The sequence below is a fragment of the Phascolarctos cinereus genome, unplaced genomic scaffold, assembly GCF_003287225.1.
Source record: "Phascolarctos cinereus isolate Bilbo 61053 unplaced genomic scaffold, phaCin_HiC Scaffold_1;HRSCAF=81, whole genome shotgun sequence".
Lineage (NCBI taxonomy): Eukaryota > Metazoa > Chordata > Mammalia > Diprotodontia > Phascolarctidae > Phascolarctos > Phascolarctos cinereus.
The window spans coordinates 90,814,274-90,835,850 of record NW_027555514.1 but is presented as its reverse complement, the minus strand read 5'-3'; the positions used below and the strand labels follow the sequence as shown (position 1 = coordinate 90,835,850).

The following is a 21,577-nucleotide window of genomic DNA, read 5'->3' as shown; positions in this document are numbered from 1 at the left end:
TCTGAGGCTTCCATTTCCTGTTATTCATTTTGGTGTCTCATTCTTCCTTATTGAAAAGATCATTCCATTTCAAAGAGAAAAGAGAAGCAAAGGAAAACATGAGTAGTGCAGTTATAATTTTATCGTCCCATTTTTGTCGAGGAGCAGTCCAATTCCTTCTTTGTACCCTTTTTTTTTTTGCCTCCAACATACCTGAAAGACACATGTGCGCGCACACACACACACACACACACACACACACACACACATGCACATACTCACATGCACATGAACACACAGGTACACACAAATTTGCATTTGATACTGAACTATTTAGGAGAATTAGACCTAATTGTCGGAAATGAAATGATTATAATAACCATTCTGAAGTTATTTCAATTTTTTTGTTTTGGTTTTGCAGTTAGGGTATAGGAAAGTAGTGTAGTAGTCACCCAAATGAATGATGTTGAAAAACATAACAGTTATTAAGGCACCTGTCATGTTCCCTCATGTGGAATTCCCAGACGTGGTTTACACACCACAATGCAATGCAGTGAGATGTTCTTTCTTAGCTGGGCCATGAGCCTGTGTCGATGGGGGAAAGGGTTGGTGGAGCCTCATTTCATCTCATTTGTGTTAATAATTGAGGCTGGGTTGGAACCTCAGGCCCTCTTGCTCTTTTAAAGCCTCTTCACAGTAGAGTGTTCTGTGACTACAAGGTGAAGATGGTAGCTCCCCAAAATATGTAGAACCTTGGCATTAAAACTTGGCATTAAAAGACCTGGGTTCACAGCTCAGTTCTACTACTTGCTATGTGATCTTACTAAGCCACAGCCTTTATCAAGTCCCAGTTTGCTTTTCGGTAAAACTCAAGCATTGGGTAAGTCATGCTTAAGCTCTACAATGGTGTCGTGGAGAGGATGGGATTGAGTGGACCACATAATAATGATGGAAGGACTGCGGCCCTGTTCTTCATTCAGAGTTATCAGGCCATGTCCCTGGAAGGCAACCCTCACTAATGGTTGCTGACATCAGAGCTGGGTGGATTGGAATGTCAACTTCCTTGTTGTCAGCCTCAATTCTCTGTGCTGTATCATGAGGGGGTCAGATTTGGAAGATCTGAAGGACTCTTCCACTTCTAGAGGCTGAAGGCCCCGTGCTTTGGTTCAAGCCAGATGGGTAGAGAATATGGGGAGTTTATATGGGGAAGCCTGTGGCCATAACTTCAGGCCTCAGCAGTTCTCCATCCATACAGGTAGACCTCCCGTATCTCCCTCACGGGACCTCCCTGCTGCCATAAAATCCCTGGGCCCATAGGCCACACTCCACCATCACCACCAATGAAATACAGAGAGCAATAGGAAATGTGAAAAAAACAAAATTTGAAGCAAGTTTCTCTGAGAAAGACCTCAGTTCTCTAACATATAGAGAAGTGACAAATTTATGAAAATAAGAGCCCTTCCACACTTGATGAATGATGAAAACATATAGTCAGTTTGCAGATTAAAGCTATCTATAATCATATTATAACCATTACTAAATCATAAGTAAACCTATCTTTAACCATATTAAAAGTATTCCAACTCACTATTGGAGAAAGGCAAGTTAAAACAATTCTGAGGTACTACATCAAAACTATTAGGCCATATAGTAGCACAGAAAAGGTAAATGACAAATATTGGAGCAGATGTTGAAAAACTGAGACATTAGTGTAGTATTGTCAGAGCTGTGTATCAATTAAATCACTCTATAGAGCAATTTGGAACTATTCCCAAAGGGCTATAAAACCATGCATACTCAATGCCATATTTCACATAGAAATACCCCTGCTAGGTCTCTAACCAAAAAATGATATAAGATAAAAAGGGAAAAGACCTTTAGGTACAAAAATATTTAGAGCAGATCCTTTCTGGGGGTAAAGAATTAGAAATTTAGGGGATACACATCAATTGGGAAATATCAGATTGTGCGCCGTCTTGGGAGGGGTGGGGGGGAGGAAAAGGGAGAAAAATTCTCAACTCAAAAGCATATGGCAAAAATGAAAAATAAAACAACTTTCTTGAGGGGACTAAGAAGTGACCTCACCCCTCTGGGGAGAGTGGTTCATGCTTAATCCCAGCTGACCTTGGGTCTTTCTCAGATGCCTCTTCTTGGTGCTATGGTGGAAGAGGACACCTGTCTCTAAAAGGTCTAGCCAGGATTTAAGGTCCAGATATCTGGAGCCCACCAGTTTACAGACTCAGGTTCTCCTCAGCACACAGAGGGCCCAGCCATTACAGACCACGAATCCCCAGCAGCGTTGTGTTTTCATCAGTCTCATTGTGTCCTCTTTTTCCTTCCAGGAGCTGGAAAACAGGGTGCTCCAGCACATGTCTAAGCAGCATGGGTAAGGCCCTAAACTGAGTGGCAAAATGAAGAGGATGGAAGGAGGGCTAGAAAGCTAGACCAGAAAAATCTCAACAAACAGGGGTTAATGGATCTGCAACACTTAGGTTAGCATGTCCATAGGATTGATCTGAGCTGGTGGAGAGCTCAAAAGCAGATGAGGTTACTGAGGACCCGAAGGGAAATGACCTACTCAGGGTCTCACAGGGAGCAAATGTCAGTGAAGACTTGCAGCCAGTTCTCTGGCTCTGTCCTTTCCATTGGGTGGTGCTTTTCATCAGGTGACACTTGTTCTGTTTGCGTCCATCTTCCAGTGCCTACAGCAAAGTGCACCTTTTGTCACTGGCTAGTTTGTCCCAAGAAGAAGTCCATGACAAAAGGACAATGGAGATGGGTGCCCTGGAGGCCCAGCTGGCTGGCCTGAGGCAGGAGGTGGTGGCCTTGAGTCAGAGCCAAGCTGCAGTGGCCCAAGGAATACACCTTTGGTGAGAAAACATGGTGGCCATGTGCAGTGACATGAGTCCTCCAGTCCCCTGGTTAAGCCATGCATACCCCTCCATCTCAGCTGGGCTGATGCTTCCTGGACGTCTGCAACCACCTAATGTTTCCACTGGGTGCTTCCCAAAGATTGAGCCTATTGGGTGGACTTTGGGACGTGGACGGGACCTTCCTCGACTGTCAAGTGGAATAAGAAGAGTCCCCAGACGGCCCAATGGAATCCTGTTTGCAGACCTCAAAAGCAGTGAAGAAATGCCAGTCACTTGATTCACAATCATCTCTCTCTGGCCCCAGGCAAGCATGTGCTGGCCCTCAGCTCTCAGAGGGTCTCTAGACACCCCAGCTCTCCTGTCCAGGCCCTATTCCTTCCTCATCCCTACTGTTTCTGCAGTGTTTGCTGACTTCTTTCCTCTGCTGGCTTCTAGATGACGTCTCAGGTCCCAGCCTTGATCCAGCAATACCTTCTTGGAGACCAGGGCACTCAGGATGGGCTTGTACAGCTACAAAAGGTGCAGGCCCAGCTTTGGGACCTGGAGAAAAGAATCCTGAGTCATATGGCAGAGGAGCAAGGAGAAGTCTGCCAGCACAGTGGCTACAAGGTGGGGGGATCAAGGAAAACAAACTCATGGTGGCTTTTGTTTGGTCCCCTTTCCCCTCCTCAAAGTATCCTGCAGCTTCTGCCTCCTCCACCCCCTACTCCACTTCCCCCTGATGCCTGTCCCTCCTTTGCTTCCATGGATTGATTTGGATTCATGTCCTAACAGCATGACGTTTCCTGCACCCCTCTCTCATCCAGCCATCTGTCCCTTTGCTTTTCCTTCTGTGCAGGGACTCAATGAAGACTCCCAGGTGGAAGGGTTGGCCCTCAGGCAGTTCACCTAGGATAATGCTGGGGAGGCCATTTAGACCTTATACTTTCAGGTATGGAAGGCTGGTCGCATATCAGTCACCCAGTGACTCAGGCATGCTGGTGGTCTCAAGGGCTGGATCAACAGATATGGGGAGGCTGTGGCTTGGCAGGTGGCTACACTGGAATCCAGGTCCCACTAGGTCTGACAGTAAGCTGAGGGATCAACTTGGGGCTTAATTTAGCCACTTCTTTTTGAAGGAAGCCTGGGGCAGAAGGGCTGTGGGGTCCTGGCAGACACCAAGGGATGTCAGGCCTTCCTGACCCAACTCTCCCCTTCCCACAGGGCAGCTGCAAAGCCCCATAACACCTGGTACAGCTTCGAGCCTTGAGCAACTCGAGTCACCCTGAGGATACCTGCCTTTACTGCTTTTACGGGTGGGTGAGCAAGCCTGCCAATTAGCACCTCCCTGCCCTGTCCCTTCACCCCTTCCTCCGTCAGCCACCAGCAAGCAGCTCCCCCACCTCCTCCTCCCTCCCCTAGGCTCAATCCCTTTTGGGCACTATGACTTCTGGGAGACAGAAAGAAGGTGGGAGTCCACCTCTGCAGAGCCATCTTGCCCACCAAGCCCTCTCTGATATGGAGAAGACCACCAGCTGAGCAATTTCTGCTTCAGTACCCATCATCAGCATTATTTACTATATGTTGGGGATGCAATAGGGACTAATGAAGGCCCTGCTATGCTCAGTAGCAGTCCCACAGAAACACAGCTTATGCCACCTTGAGTCTAGGGCCAGGAATTTGGTGTAGTAAGGGCATGACAAATTGGGCACTGGCAAAGGGCACACCGGTAGCCAGTCTGACGTAGGTATGCTCCTGCAGGTGGCTAATGCCTCTCTCCATGGGACCTTCCATGGTTCTCTTCACCACTAGCCATGATGGAGTAGTCTTTGAAATCGGAAGTACCTGGCAATGACAACAAATGTCTGGAATTGAGATCCTGACAACACCAACAGCCTGGATTTGAGGGAAATTCTGCCCCCAGGATCACCTGGAATGGCATTTACAAACTGTATGGCAGCTGCAGCAGGTGTAGCCATGGCTTGGTGGTCCCTTCTACCCACTGGGACTTCATGTACACAGGACTGGAAGGTTTCAGGTGTGTGGGAAAGGCAGTATTATTAGAGAATTACAACTAGATTAGATAATGCTGAAAGAGAGGTGGGCTCACAGTGCAGCCAAGAGCCATGGGGAGAAGGCCTTCCCATATGCTGCTGGTACCAGGTTTCTCTTACCTGCCACTCAAGAGTCCAGAGACCCTACTTCTCCATTCTAGCCATGGCTTCATTCACCTCCTCACCTAGAGCTCACTCACTGTACTCTCTCCTTTGGGACCATCCACTCATGTGGTTGTGGCTATGGTGGGCAAGAGACTGGCCTGGATCCTATTAAGATTGGCTCTTCCCTATTTCTGTCTAGGACTGGTGCTGAGCTGATGCTGCCCTCTATCCCTGGGGCAGACGTGACATGCCCCAGGTACCTCTGCAGGGAAACAGGGCATTGGAGGCTCATTAAACTCTTACTCTGAGCTCTGATTCTAGTTCTTTGGGGGCCAGGTTAACACATGATCAGGTGTGAAGTTTATTGGGATAGGGTGAGGGGGCAGCTTTTTGGTATTAAGGCTGGGATGGGAGAAGGAGGGAAAATTTTGGGGCCTCCTGGCCAATTCTATGATATATATAAACTTGTTTGTACATATGCATAGAACTATTTCATCGTTCTTTTTCATCAGATTAAAAAAGCTATTCATTCCTGGGTGCCTCCCAAGGTTGCAAGTGGGATAGTCACTGCAGCCCAAGTTAGGGGTGGGGGGCTGGCCTTGAAATGCTGATGGCCACAATGGTATCACTGTCCTTTCTGACTCTCAACCTCAGGAAGGAAGGCAGCGAGTGACACCACAGGGCTGACCACTGGTTCCAGAAGCCAGCGGGGGGGGGCGATCTTCTGCACGTTTCAGGGGCCAGCAGCAGTATGTTCAGGCCTGACCTCAGCTGCCCCTCAGGCCCAGTCTGCTCCCTCTGCATTTGTCAACTCCCCAAAAAGCTGGGATCTAAGCAGCCCCACAAAGGATCCTAAAGATGGCTTAGCTCTTATTACAAAGATTATTACTGTTTAATTCTCTTGTTTTCTTTCTTGATTGACATACTCTAAGTTACGTCTATGCAAAAAGAAGTCTTCTCTTGCAAAACGTCCTTTGGCAGCCTAGAACCAGTGTTGTTGGGGGAAACAGGCCAAACTTCAAACACCAATCCAAAATCCCAGTAAATATCACTTTTTATTGGGAACCCCCCCAAAATAATCCCCAATTTTGAACACAGTCAGCTTGAGAAAGAGACAAATGAAGTTAGGGTGCACTTGTTTACAGGTAAATTACTCCTCTGCTGGCTTGACATGCATTGCATGGAAGTTGAGTCCAAACCTGGCACCCTTGAGGGACAGCAATTTAAAACTGGCTCAAATTTGATTTTGGGGGTACAGCCTTATATGCCCTTCGAAGCATAGGTGTTCCCAAAGGATGTCAATCAACTCTGGGAAGTGGACCACATTAAAATGAGGGTCTTCAGGCAGTGACCCCTGTTACAGGATCCTGATAAAAGGGACATCAATTTCTCTATCACCTCTCTTGATAATAGAGAGGAATCAACCTTCTCCCAGACCTGTGCAGGCAATTTCATGAGCAGGAACAGACCCACTACATTACATCTTCATTTCCTTACGAAGAAGGAATGAATTTAGAAAGAAAGTGGGATAGGGAAGCTCTGAGTTTTCAAGATAATGATTGCTAAGAAAAATCATTTTTCACATCAGTAAGCCTGTGGCTCCCTACTGCCTCCAGGATCAAATACAGAATCTTCTGCTTGTCCTTCAAAGCCTTTCTTAACTTAGCCCTCTTCTTCCTTGCCAGTCTCCTCACACTTCTCTCCCCACCTCATCTTCTTCTGTCCAGTCACCTCCTGGCTGTTCTTTGCAAATGACCCTCTGTCTTCCAACTCAGGGCCTTTTCTCTGGCTTTCCACCATGCTTGGAATGTTCTTACTCATCTCTGCCACCCTGGCACTCAGTTTGGGACTGAACTTTCATGCAATGCATGCCAAACCAGCTTGAGAGAAATTAAACTGTTTATCTCCTTCCTAGAGCTAAATCTGTTCAAAATTTGGGTTTGTGTTGGGGGTGTTCACAATAAATGGTGACGTTTACTCACATTTGGAATTGGGATTTCAAGGAGTTACTTCATAAATGCCTGATGATTGAGCAAGCATATGACAACATGTTATATTACTGAAATGCCTCATGTGCCACATAAGGTCCCCACAAAGAGTCACAGCTAGTCCATGCACATAAACCAACATTCATGGACTGTTAATTATTATATTATTTCTATTTAAGAGAATAAAAGGACTCTCAAGTATACAGTAGTCTTGAAATGTAGTCTTTGGAAGAGCTTTTTGGAACTAAAGCTAGTATCTTGGGTTCAATGATGCCTGCTAGTACTTTCTGAACACTCTCATTCTGTTTGTTGCTTTCAAAGAAAAGTAAAGGCTGAGCTTCTTAAAATCTAGCCACTGCTGAGGATCTCATAATCTAACCACTGCTTACTCATGTGCAGACTCCTTAAGAGTCTGCCAATATGACAATATTCTAATCAACCTTGTCTTTGGCTACAAGAGGGCTTCGATTGAATTCTTTTTGGAAGGACCCACATGTTGTGATTTTGGATTCCCAGGACCCTGAACCTCTAAACGCACATTTTGTGGCCCATATGGGGAAACACCTAACCCCAAGTTCTCCAGCCAAGACTGGAAGTCGTGTAAACCTCCCCCCTCCCCTCCTTTCTTGCTCTTCAGTTAGGGTTGCTCTCCAAACACCAATGCTTGGAGGTACTTTTGGCAGACAGTTATGAGGCTGTCTCACACTCAGCCTGCTGCTCTCTGGCTCACGGTCTGCGGGGTCGGTTCAAGGCCTGAACCTGGGTACACCATCTGCAGCACAGAGGACAAGGAAGGACAGACTATCTGGAAGTGTATGCTCAATTGTATTAATTCCCTGGGCACTAGGGAATTGGGGAAGACTGCAGTTGCTTTTTGGTTCCCTGAGGCTTCCTTCCTCCTTTCCCTCTCCACCTCTGAATTCTCTTTCATGGAGTTTACAGAGAAAGTTACAGTAGTAAAAATATCTTGGCAGATGCTGGAGGTTTTGTGATTGAGGAGTTCAGAACTCCTCCTTACAACCCTGGTCACTCTTATTCCCACTCCCTTCACTGGAGTCAAGAGGGTATCTGGAACCCCTCTCATAGGACAAGAGAGTTTCATCCTTTCCCTCTCACCTTTGATTTCGCCCTACCCTACATGGGAAAGGAAGGAGGGGGAAGGGGCAGCAGCTACAGCATGGGCCCCACTGGCAATGGCCTTGGGCTCGGGGGCAACCTGTGCCTGGAAGCATCACCCAGGTTCAGCACATCCTGCTCAAGCTAAAGAAGCTGGCCTCTGAACTTGGCTAAGCATGCTCTTTGAAATTGGCAGTTTTCACTGTTAAAGATGAGATGTTGATTCTCTGTGGAAAGTAATTTGGAAATGCATTGAACAAAACTGAAGTCACCTGAGTAGTAATGGCTTTGTTTCAAGTTTCAAATTGGTGAGATTTCTGTTATCAGGCATGTCAAGCAACTTTTCATAATTTGGTTACCACTAAACTGATTTAGCCATTGTGGTTACCGTTTCAATGTGTAAACTAGTCAAAAAGCTTGTTTGGGTTATGTGTGGCTTGCTGAGAATTTGCAAGTGTATAGAAATCTCTAATGATTGGCTCTTTACACTTGGATATATTGAAGTTTGAGGTGTAACTCCTGGAAAAGATTTTCCTAAGCTGTAATTAGTAAAATGTGCTGTTTGAGGTAAAAGCTTATAGGATTTGATTTTGAGTTGGGTGATGGGTCATAATCAATTGAATCAATAATCCACCACCTGAGAGAAATGCCACCAGCTACTTAGAGAAGGTGACACTGGTGGGAAGTCAGCATCAGGAAAAGCTGAGAGGATAATTTTAGCCTCAGTCTAAGATGTGATCCTCTTGGCTGAATTTCCCCATTATGTTCCTTTGACAGGAATGTTACCCGCCTGGCTATTCCTGAGTCCAGCTATGAGGTGGATTTCATACAGGGTGTTTGGAAAACTGAATTATCTGAAACCAAACAGAGCTAAGCATGTTTTCTCCTCTCATATTTGGGCCCTAAATCTCTAGTCCCTGTTTCATATGTGGGCCCTGCATTTTTTTTTTCTCTCAGAGTTCTGTCTTCCACACTCCAGGCCATTCACCTACAGTTGGTAGCAAAACAGCAAGTAGCAGCCAGTGTCCCCATGATGGGGTGTGGGCCCAAGCCAAGATCTTCGAGGAGAAAAAACACAGGCAGAGGGCTAGAGACAACAAACATGCTTGATTCCTGGCTGCTACCATGGTCAGGAAAAGACCCAAGGGTGTTCCCGGCAACTTGGGCAGTGGGAAAACCTGCTTCTGATGCCAGCAGGAGGGTAACTGTTCCAAGGAGTGCCCTCCAGCGCATGCCCTAGGAGGAAGCCCAGCAACTCAGGCAGGGGAGGCCACAGGGAGCCCCCGAGATGGACACCTCCAGGACCTTGCCCAAGATGTGACCAGGAGGGGCATTGGAAGAAAGATTGTCTCCAAGGTAGAAGTGGTAGAGCAGCTACTAGTACCCTGTCCTCCAGTCTTCTCAAGACTGGGGAGGACAAGGGAGCCTGGATCCAGGCAACACTCCCACTTTCTCCACCTCTCTCACCAACCCCAGGGCAGAAATCGAGGCTGAATGTAAGGTTACCCACTTTACCATGGCTGTGCTCTTTGCTTTAACCAATCACTGTGTCCCTAATGGCCCCATGACCCAATGGGCATTGAAGGGGTAACTTAGAGATGTCTCCAGACAGACCCGTTGAGAATCTGTTGTTTAAACACTCCTCCTTCATGTTCTCCTCTTGCCCTGCCCCCTCCTTAGGAAGGGACCTGATGGTGAAGTTGGGGAGGCAATTTTCTCTACTTCAGCCTCCCATATCCCTTTTCCCTCTGTGTACCACACCTCCCCATGTTCCCCTGGAAGTGTGGGAGACAATTTTGGATCAGGGAATTCCTGGGCAAACTACTCTTGCCACCCCGGCTGTTCTTCACCTCCAAGACCCTAAAGTATTTTCCCATAGCTTTAGTTGTAGACCCAGCCAGAGAGCTTCTTTGGCCTCTGCCTCAGGAGTGCTTAATTTCTTGGGAACTTAAGCCTATAGGGTCCCTTTGAGCAAAGTACACATAGCATGCCAGTCTGTAAAGTTTCGGGCCACCCTCTTCTGGTCCCAGCCACTAAGAAACAATTTTAAACTTTTCTAGGCTTGGCAAGATTTTCTAGACTCTGGATACCTAATAATAGTTTTATTGTTATGCCCTTTTATGATGTGCCTCTGGGTCCTGACTCATTCCGTGAAGAGTGGGGACTGGACCAGGCTAAAGCTTTTGTGATTTTAAAATCTAAATTGACTGCCATGCCCCTAACTAAGTTCTTAGGACCTGATCTTAGCCAGGTTGCTCATTTTTCAAAACCCTTAGACTTTGTTGCTGCTAGATGTCCTGCAAGCCTCCAGGCAGTGGCTGCTACACTCATTCTGTTTGAGGAAGCCTCTCAATTTACATTTGGCCTCCAAAAGTGGGAAGATAACTCCCTGGTCAAACTGGGAAACCAGGTAGACCACTTACACTCTCATCTCCACAAAGCCCCCCTCCACAATACGACTTTTTCACAAGTTTATGCCACCTCATTTATTCTTCCACTTCTCTATGGGCTACTCTTTCTATATGTACAACTTGCTTCTCTGCAGGGCAATATTCCCATACTTAGGAGACAAGCTCCAAGGCCACTAGACAAGTTAACATCACTGTGGAGACAGGTCTTATAAGAGTTCCTGCTAATCTTCTGACCTGCATTACAGTCTGTGAAGATGCCACTAGTGGCAAGAATTTGGAGGAAAAGGTGAAACGAAGTGCCAACACATGCAAGACCCCAGAACTACTGTCCTGGCTACCCAATGTTTGACAGCCTACAAAGACTTTGGGGTGTGCACCTTCAGAATTTTAGTACCCCTCTTTTCCATTTTCAATGACATGGCCCACAGTCTCTACCTTAAGGGCAAAACATGGATTTTGGGGACATGTCCTCTGGCAAATGTGATACCTTGTGGTCTCTGGGAAATCCAGCAATCTTTGCATTCCTTAGTAAAAGCAGTTGAAGATAATAGAATAGCCTGAAACTGCTTACTTGACTCCAGTGGGGTGTATATGCTTTAGCTAATGCATCTTGTGGCATGTACATCAACAACTCTGGGCAGGTAGAACTCTGCTCTGAACATATTTTGGAAAAGGCCAATTGGATGCAAGAAATTCACAATCACCTCAGTGCTACAAACCATCTTTTTCATGTGAGTCCTGGCTTCTTTCTGTGCTGGCCCCTATTATTTCCCTACTGATCATATTTCTCTTGTGTTTCTTTGGTCCATGTTTACTGCCTATTCTTGCCAGATTCCTTTCTTCTGGGGTCAGAGCCATTAACTTCCAGATGACTGCTCAGGCTGTAAATCCCAACATTCACAGACAGAGTCTGAAGTGTCTAGCCCACTGAAGCTGGCATCTGCCACGTTCTGAATTCTGACCCCTAGAACTGCACCCAGAGAGGCAGGGACAGCTCTATGCCCTTTGCCAGCAGGAAGCAGTTTCAGAAGCCTAGACCTTCACCCCTTACAGCAAAAGAATTTGGGTCCCATTTGTTTGAGCGGGGAATGATGGGATATGGGTACAAGCAGAGATCTTCACCCCTTGACCAAAGGAAATCTGACTCCCATTTGTCTACAGGCCCCAGCCATTCATCTCCCTTTGAAAGCCTTAGCTCTACCTTTTGATCTTATTCTGATGAGCCTTTGCCCCTTGCCCTCAAAAGAATCTGGCTCCCATTTTCCCAGAGGTCCCAGAAAACCTTTACATTTTTAGGTTCTCTATTGACTCCCCTTATCTCCCTTTGAAAGTCCTAGCCCCACTTTTTGATCTTATGCAGATGCCTTCCAGTTCCCTTCATTATCTATTCCCATTGTCTATTGAACCTCTCAGACCATCCAATCCGAATTCTTATGTAGACCCTTTTCCCAGCCCCCTGCTCTAGCCCTCCAAAGTTACCTTAGTGTATATGAAATCCACGTTGGCCCCCATTCAGATGCTGAGAATCTCTCATGCTTCAAAAGCTGAGCTTTTCTTCTGCTTGCTCCTCCTTAGGGGTGTCATCTGGCCTATAGGATTTATGACTAATAAACTTTTTCTCTGGCTGGAAGAAGATTTGAGTTGAATTCATTCAGGCGGGGTCTGGTGTCACGATCTTGGGGTTCAAGCAGAGCACCCCAAACATCTAACCTCTTCACCCACATTTTTTCTGTGGATGCAGCCTGCACTTGGTTCCAGACACCCTCTTGTTTGGGAGGCCCTCGAGGCACAGACAGCTCTATGCCCCTTGCCAGTGGGTAGCAGTTTCAGAAGCCAAAACCTTTGCCCCTTCTTCCAAAAGAATTTGGTTGCCATTTGTTTGAGGGGAGAATGATGGGGTTGGGATCTGAGCCCCAAAAAGGAAAGACCCTGGACTCTCCCAAATGGCTAAATCTGTGGATTTTGCCTTTCAACTGGTCTTTCCTGGCGGCTACACCCAAACTGCCCTCCATTGTCTTAATTCCTTATGGCCCCAGGCCACTTCCCACCCTCAAGGACTACTTGGCCACTCCTAGATCCCTCCCACAGTCATTCTGTTTATAAGGTCTATTTTGCCTCCATCTCAGTCCTGAGATTCTTATAGTGTAACCACTGCTTATTCATGTTTGGGCTCCTTAAGACTTTGCCTGACATGACAATATTCTAATAAACCTTGTCTTTGGCTGAAAAAACAAAAAGAAGAAAAGTAAAGACAAAATTGTTGGATCAGTATTGCAATTATGTAGTGTAATTTCTGAAAACAAAACAAATCTGAATAGCAAAATTGATATATTTAAAGCCTAAGAGCATTGCAAGAAGACAAACTTTTTGAAAAACTGAACTATCGAGAAAGAAACAAATAAATAAATAAAATAAAACATAATATGGAAATGACAACCCCTACTTCCATCCCAAACTGGTGAAAGGGGCAAGAAGTAAGAGCCCACTTGTGTGTCTTATTGGAGGGGTACACTCCCAAATGTGCAACCATGGAGAGGGTTTCTTGCTCAAAATCCTGAAATCCCTGAATCAGCAGCTGGAGATACCTGTTTTGATAAATCAGGGCCTTCAGGGAGCTCTCTGCTGGTAGGAAATGCAGATACGACTTTTCCATCTTCAAAGGAAAAGAAGAGGATAATGAGATGAAGTGGCTGGCACTCTGTTCATGCCGACGATGTTGTGGCCCACCATTCTGCTGCCATGCAGGTTGTCAGCTAGTATTCTTCCACACCGCCCCCCTGCCCTGGCTCCTCTAGGTAACCAGCAGCCCACTGGCATCCTTGTGATTGCCTCATGAGTGGTGTCTACAGAAGCCACAGGAATGAATGCCCAGGTCATCTTTCCATACCCCAAGCCCTTGGGCAGGAGACAGCCTTGCAGGCCCCCACAATGCCTGAGGTCTTCCTCCCTCATATCTTGCTCTATCTTGCCTTACCCTGTAGAGAGATGTGCTCCCTCCTTGGCTGCTTTCACTTTTGAAGGCAGCTTTCACCATCCCTGACTTGCTGTGCCTCATGCCTTGTGAAGCCATTTTCTCTTGTCTCCAGACAGCTTTCTCAGCTTCTGGCAACGGGCCAATGTGGTCCATAGATTTGTACTTCAAACAGAAATGACAAAAGTAAAGGAAGCTTATCAGCCTCTGAGGATACAAGCATCAAGTTGGAGGGAGGGCTTCCCTAGATGGCATGTGCCAGGGCTGTACACACACCCAGAGGAACTTCCTCCTCCTTGCATGGTCAGATGCAGGTATGTGTCCCACTGAGTCTTTTACAAAGAAGCTCAAATTGTGACTCCTTCTACTACTCCCAGGGGAGATGAGGTGAATCGTATTTCCCAGGAAGGCAATATTGTCACCAATTAGGCCCCAGGGCATCAGTGGGTCAAGAACAAACACCCAACATCTGTAAAACAAGACCTGATGGAAAGGCAGCTGGGGCCTCCCCTCAACCAGGCTGCTAGTTTCTCTCTGGAGCTCCTTTTCGAGTAGGCACCTACTAAATTAAATGGCAGGCCAAAGCAGAGTGACTCAGACCCAGAAAACTAGGAGTGAGCTAGGTAGGACCAGTCCCCCACAGTGTAGAGTAGCAGCCTTGGCTGCTGGGACAGAGAGCAGGCCTGCCAGGTCCCTGAGGCCTGAGGATGTCAGAGCTAAGTCTGATTGGACATTCCTGGGCAAATGAAGCTAGTAAAGAGAGAGGCACAGGGTTCCTGGCCTACCATGGACAGACCGTCTTCTCTCCCAGGAAGGGATTGTAAGATCCTCCCCTTTTTCTGCAACCACCCTGAGCCTTACTCTGCTTTTTCACATGTGCCAAAGCAGGTGTCTTGCTGAGTAGTGCAGACAGTATAAAGAGCTTTGGCCCTACCTAGGTTCTCTTCCTGCTTCCTCACTTTATACACGACCCAGCAGTGATTTTTCCTGAGCTCTTGTAGCCAACGGCAGAGGCTCTCCACCAATGAAAACCACCTGCCAGACCTGTTCATGACCACCCCATGACCCTGCCCCTCTAGCCACTCTGGGCCCACTACTGGGAATTGTAGCCAGGGCACCTCCAGCTGCACCCCCAACCCCTCCCAGAGGAACACGAGTAAAGCAGGAGCCGAGGTGGAGGATGGGCCCACAGCCATTCTCCAGATGGGGTTTGCATGTCTTCTCCAGGCGGGACACAGTTCTGCAAATCTCCACCTTTTTCTGGGTCATGGTGCTCAGGGCATTCCTGAGAGAGCCATTGTCCTTCAGAAACACGTGGATGACACTGATTTATGCCCGGGCATTGTTTTTCAGGAGAAGACCAGGGGTGACTATTCATGGCTGGGAACCATTTAGCAAAGCCAAGGCCTCCTTCCCAAGGGATCTCCTAGGGCAGTCATAGCCTAATGATGAGAGGGATGCGAAGAAAGGAGATACAGCCAGGTGAGGACTGGGGCACAGCAGTGACACCAGAAGAACCTGGGACCCTGGTCACAGTTCCAGGGTGCAAAAGGGTACTTCTGATTGCTCACAGACCAGAGGTTAGGAGGCATGGGTTAGAACAGCAGTGACCACATCTCTCCTAAATCATTCCATCTGGGAAGAACTGAAAACTTGCAGGCCCCTGTCACTAGCTCTGAAAACACCTTTTAGACCAAGTAATCAAAGGTATATATAATCATATAGAAAAATGCTCTAAATCACAACTGACTGGAGACATGCAAATGTCAACACCTTTCAGTTACCAGCCCCCACCTATCAGACTGGCTCTTATGAAAGGAAAGGAAAATGGGAAATGTTGGAAGAGATGTGGGAAAATTGAGATACGAATGTACTCTTGCTGGAGTGGTGAACTGATTTCATCACTATGGAGAACAACTTGGTACTAAACCCAAAGAGCCATAAAACCATGGATACCCTCTGATCCAGCCATACCACTACTAGGTCTGTATCCCAAAGGGATAAAAAAAAAAAGGAAAAAGAAGTATATGTACAAAAATATTGATGGCAGCTCTTTTTGTGGCAGCAAAGTAGTGGATATTGAGTGGATGTCCATCAATCGGTAAATGCTGAATATTGTGGTATATGATTGTGACAGAATACTACTTTGCTATCAGAAATGACAAGCAAGATGCCTTCAGGAAAACCTTGCAAGACCAGTATGAACTGAGGCCACATGAAATGAGCAAACCCAGAAGAACCTTGTACACAGTAACAGAAATATAGTGTGATGATCAGCTGTGAAAGACTTCATTATTCTCAGCAGTGCAATGAACTGATGGTGTCTGAATGTAGATCAAAGCCTCCTTTTTTAGACTTTATTGTTCTTTTCTTTTGGGGGGAGGAGGGATTGCTGTGTTTCCTTTCACAGCAGGCTAATGTGGTTTGTACACATATATCCTATGTCAAACTGCTTGCCTTCTCAATGAGGGGGTGGGGGAAGGAGGGAAGAAGAGAATTTGGTACTTAGAGTATTAGAAAGTGAATGTGAACAATTGTTTTTACATGTAATCAAGAAAAAATGAAATATGAAGGTTTTTTCGATGTCTTGTCCTTCTTTACAATGATGACAATTTCATTCTTTACAAGGTTCAAGGAGCAACAGGGGAATGTCTATCTGGACTTCACTCTTCCGAACAGGAAGGAACTAGTTGTTGGAATAGAAAGGATGGGAAACTTTATGGGGACGGACCCCAAACACCAAGAGTTTGCATTAAGGGAAAGGATGACCACGCAATGTGTGATATGAACCCCACCTTCAAGGAGAGCAGATTTCTAAAGATTCAAAGGGAAGTGAGATAGAATATCCCAGGGTCTACAATTCTTTAGGGGACATCTCAGCAGAAGGGATGGAGAATTCTTAAGAATGAAATTCTGATACCATCTTCTGCAACAGTTATAAAGAGGTAGAGCTAAATGAAGCTGAGATTCCTCAACCAATATAGTTTTTTAAAAGATAGAGAGGATTCTGGGAAGATAGAGTAGTAGGTGAGAAAATTCCAACCTTTTAAGATTTTCCCCCACAAAAAAAGATGACATAATGAATCATGGTGACTATTCAGCATTGAAAACAAAGAAAAGTATGCTTAGAACAGGGGGTCTCATGGCACAATTGGAGAATCAGTCCTAAGAGACCGAGAAATAATGAAACAAAACAATAGAAGAGAATGTGAACAGATGAAGAAGAGAAAACATAAAAGTAAATGGTCGACCTAAAAGCTATGATAAACAAAAACTCTTCATACAATAATTCCAGAAATAATGAAAGAAAACTGTCCTGAAACATTAGGACAATAGGGGAAAGTAGAAATAAAAAAAATCTACCAATTGGCACCTAGAAGAGATCCTATGACAAAAACCCACAGGAATATTATAGTCAAATTCTGAAACCCCCAACTGCTGAAAAATATTATGAGCAACAAGAAAAAAAAAATTAACATATCAGGGCCACAATTACAATCACATAAGACCTAGTAGCAGGTCTTAGAACATTATATATCAAAGAGCAAAAGAACTTGGGTTCCAGTTGAAAATATCTCATCCAGCAAAGCTAAGCATAATCCCAAATGAAAAGGAAATGTACATTTAATAAGTTGTCAGGTTTTCAGCAGTGTGTTAAAAAAAAAAAGAAAATATGGACAGCTCTGAACACAATGCACAATAGTTATGATACAGGCTTTCTTGAAATGGAAATTTATTGTTATATATTCTGAATCCCCACTTCAGTTCTACTGTACATGTGACATGTTTGTTGTTCTTTTCTTATGCATTTAAGTTTTAGCACTTCAGTCAAAAAAAAGAAAAGAAAAGAAAAGAAAGATAGCCAGCTGTAAGACAGGGGAGGTAAAAAGTATGCATGGCAAAGGATGGCAGAATCCTGTGGGAAGACAGGGAGAGGTATTGAAGTCCAATATGTGCTAAGGCTGAAGAGGAAAGAGGAGGCTATCCACAGAAATACTGGGAGAGAACAAGAGCAATTATACTGGACAAAAGAACAAAAAAGCAGAAGATTTGGCTTTGGAAGCAAAGGGACCTTTGGACTAGAAAGAACAGAATAAAATGGCCAAGATCAGCAGGAGGATAAGAAGAACACAGCTTACTTATCCATGAGGAGACCAAGTTACCAGGCCTGAGTGAACCATATGCTGGAACACTAAAATGCTAGCAGAGGTCACTGGAGAGCCTCTAGCAGACAGCTCTGAGAAGTCCACATCATGTACCTTTTTCAAAGTGAGACAGTGAAGAGTTTCAACTCTAGATCAATGAGTTTGTCTTCAATTCCTGGAAAACTCCTAGAACATACTATTAAAGGGATGGCTAATGAACATCTAGAATAGGCAAAGCCATCAAAGCAAGCTAACATGCCTGCTTCCATCCAGGATGGATGAACCCAATATCCACTGCTCCTTTTCTGAAGGGGTGACAAGGCTGTTGAGTCAGGCATAACACACACACACACACACACACACACACACACACACACACACACACACACACAGCACACTACCCACATGCGCTAAGACACACACTCACTTCAAATACAGAGTTGTCCCAAAACCATTTTCATGGAGTTTTAAGTTATCAAAGCTTCAATCTGCAAGGAGCCTTTTGGGACAATCAGCACGTCTCTGGAGAATTACTACATGACAGACTGGGGAGGAGGCAGTGACTTCATGTAAAAGGTGGTGGGTGACGTGGGTCTGCCAGTGTGCAGTCACAGGACAGGGGCACATTTCCAGCATGGCAGATATCCATTGCCAGCAAGGTCACAGAGAGTGGAGTTGCAGTGAAGCATGTGGCTGTAAAAAGCTTAAAAGCTACACAGACACATTGACATCTTCTCCTGCAGGCAATAGGGAGCCCTGGGAGCTGATAGGGCAGGGCAGTGTAAAGCAACTAAAGGAAAAGCCCCTTGGCAATGCTGTGTAGGACAGAAGGAGGTGCAGAGAGATTTGAGGCAAAGTGCCTAGCCAGAAGGCCAAGGAAAAAACTGGGGGAGAGCTGATAAGGCACGCAGGAAGGGCATGGCCATGTAAGCAGAGACCATGGCCAGTGGAGGTAGCCCAAACAAGTCTGTTAACTTCCCTGTGGCCAGGGAAACATCAGACTCAAGGAGAATCTGGGAGTTTGGGCAGAGGGGCGATTTGGAGTGGTAGAGGAGGTGTTTAGGCCTGCTGTGATAGAGACATCTCAGGGGGTCTCCGGCAGGCCATTGGTGAAGCTTGGAGCTCAAGGCTCCAGGGCACAGTTGGGCAGGAGACACAGATGGAGGCCGCATCATCGCAGATGACAGGGTCACTTCGACAGCACAGAACAAAGAGGGTCAAGGACAGACCCTGGAAGAAGCCCCTGAAACATAGATCCTGATCCCAACAAGTAGGCAAAGGATGAGGAGTCAACAAGGTAGGAAGAGCAGGAGGGGGTGAGTCAAGGGCACCTTGTAGGTCGAGCACAATGAGAACTGACAAAAGACCATCAGGTCTGTTCAGTAAGAGGTCACTGGAGCATTTGGAGAGAGCAATTTCAAGTGTAGGATGAGGACGGTCATAGGAGAGCCCCACTAGCTAAGCTGGTGGGTCTCCTAAGAGCCTCAGGTCTGGAAGGATGTCAGGGGCCAGCCAGTCCACATCCTCTTCCCCCTGGTCCTGGTAAGGAAAGGTCAAAGGGGTCAAGTGATTTGCCAAGGTCACACAGCTATTGAGGAGCAGAGCCAAGACCTAGTACTTGATACCATCTGCTTTGTGTCTTCACAAGTTAGACCACTGGACCAAGTCTGTGAAGAAGAAATGCAATAGGAATAAATGTGAGGATTCTCCTTGGCTCCACAAGTACAAGATGGAGGAGCAGGAGTCCCCGGGGTATATGTAGTCCTCAGTGTGTGATAGCAGCCCAGAAGGTCTCCATCCACAAGAGAGGCCAGGATCCAAGAGCTGAGAGAAGCACTCACTGTAGCCTGCCCTGCTCATACCACCTCAGGAGGGGCCACAGTCCTGGCAGATAAACTGTAGGTGTGACTTTATGCAGGAGCCTCTCCAGCATGGCAGAGGACGATACACCTCAGGCCACCAGACATAGGCAGGTGGTTAGGAGACAGAAGGTGTGAAGGGGCTAGGGGCAGGACAGCTACCTTCACATAGCCACAGGCTCTGATTCAGAAGAATCAGGAGGCCAGGAGGGTGCTGCCAGATGGACATTCTGAGACAGGCAGAAGCGAGCTCAGAAAAAGCATCTTGTCACCTTTGACAGACTTGGCTCTTCCCAGCAATGACAGGATCGAAGACAATTCCAAAAGACTCATGATGGAAAATGCTATCCACATCCAGAGAAAGAACTATGGAGTCTGAAAGCAGAGCAAAGCAAAGTATTTTCCCTTTTTGTGTTGATTTTGCTTTCTCATGGTTGTTCCTTTTTGTTCTGATCCTTCTTTCACAACATAACTAAGGTGAGAATGTGTCTAATATGACAGTATATGTATGGCCTATATCAAATTGCTTGGCATCTGGGAGAGGGGGGGAAATTTGGAACTCAAAATCTCAGAAAAGTGAATGTTACAAGTAAAAATTTTAAAAAGTTTTTAAAGGGTTCCATGAAAATTAAAAACAAACAAACAAACCAACAAACCAAAAGAATAATTGTGTTGGCAGAGTTGGTCTTCAAAGGGCCATCCAGTGTGACCCTACGCAAGTCCTGTTCTGAAGCACTGGGCTCCTCCAAGTGTGTTTTCAGTATCAAACCACCTCTTTTACCTGTAAGAGCTATCTGCGGACTCTGATTTCATTCGTTTGCACCATGACTAAAGTTTTCCTTTTCTGAACCTTTGCATTGGTATGCAGTTGTGACTTTGCATTTCCCTGCTGCTACCACTTAATTGACTTCACAGTACAGTGAGAATGACCTAAAATTTTCTTCTAGAAATGGCTATTAAAATCATCACTAAATTCTTTAATTTTTAAAGAAAGAAAATGGTTTATGTTGCCGAATCCAAAAATGTCTTTTGTACACACAAATGTAATGAAGCTAAGATTCAAAGGGAAACAGTGACCTGAACGGGGAACAATAAAAACTTTGCAGCAACTTTTTCTAAAGATTTCATTTTCAAGATATATAAGGAAATGATTCAAACTTGTAAAGAAAAGAGCCATTCACCATCCACAAATGGTCTGGAGAGAAGAATGGATAGTTCTCAAAGGAAGAAACTCAAGCTCTCTCTAGCCATGTGAAAAAATGACCACTAATCAAATAACAAATTGAAGAAATTCTGAGATTCTACTTCATCGCCCTCTGACTAACAAAGAAAATGAAAAAATAAATAAAAATCATCAGTGTTGGCGGGACTGGGGGACACGCTGCTGATGGATCCGTGAACGGCTTGACCATGTCAGAAAGTAATTTGGAATCGTACGCAAAAAGTTATTCAACAGTGAGGCCACTTGGACCCAGCTATGTGACTTCTAGGGCTACATCTCAAAGAGATCAAAGAAAGCAGAAAATATCCTTCTCATAAAAAAAAAAAAACAAAATGAAGCAACTTACAGAGGATCTCTTCATGGTGTCAAAAACTAGAAAGTAAGGGGATGTCCATCAGCTGAGGAATGGATAAATGAATCAAGCAGACCAATGTGAAGGAGAATGAGTGTGCTGAAAGAGCTGAGGGACCATGTGACTCCAAAGAGGTGTGGGCATGGAAAGACCTGCTCACCAGATGCAGAGGAAAGTGAGCGGAGCTGGGAAGAGCAGTACTGGAGAGCACGGGCTAGACAAGAAAGAACATTTGGGGGGTGTTCTCTCTGCTCTGCAAAAAGACCATCTGTGAGGTGGGAGGTCAGCCATCCGCTATGGGCACTTGTTTGGTTCAACTATGCATATAATTACAAGAAATTTGGTTCTTCTTTTCCCTAACTGGATCGGAAGGAGAAAAAAGAGACTTCTGTGAATTTTTTGAAGAGGAAAGGTGGGGGGATATTACATATGTGACATGATGAACATGCTTTCTTAAGAAGTTAATACATCATTCTTAGTCTTACTAAAATATGGCAGTCTGTCACAAGAAGTGAGCATAATC

General features: G+C 45.6%; 1 protein-coding gene across 1 annotated transcript in view; it reads right to left on the bottom strand.

The window, feature by feature from the left end:
* LOC110203946 (pericentrin-like) overlaps positions 1 to 21,577 on the bottom strand; it is a 52,250-nt gene that overhangs the window by 26,971 nt on the left and 3,702 nt on the right. The window contains exons 4-6 of the mRNA XM_020980330.2: positions 13,480 to 13,641; positions 13,091 to 13,158; positions 11,985 to 12,129 (exon numbers count right to left, since the gene is read on the bottom strand). Coding sequence (XP_020835989.2) covers positions 12,036 to 12,129; positions 13,091 to 13,158; positions 13,480 to 13,641 — 324 coding nt within the window. The 3' untranslated portion in view covers positions 11,985 to 12,035. The remainder of the gene's footprint in view (positions 1 to 11,984; positions 12,130 to 13,090; positions 13,159 to 13,479; positions 13,642 to 21,577) is intronic.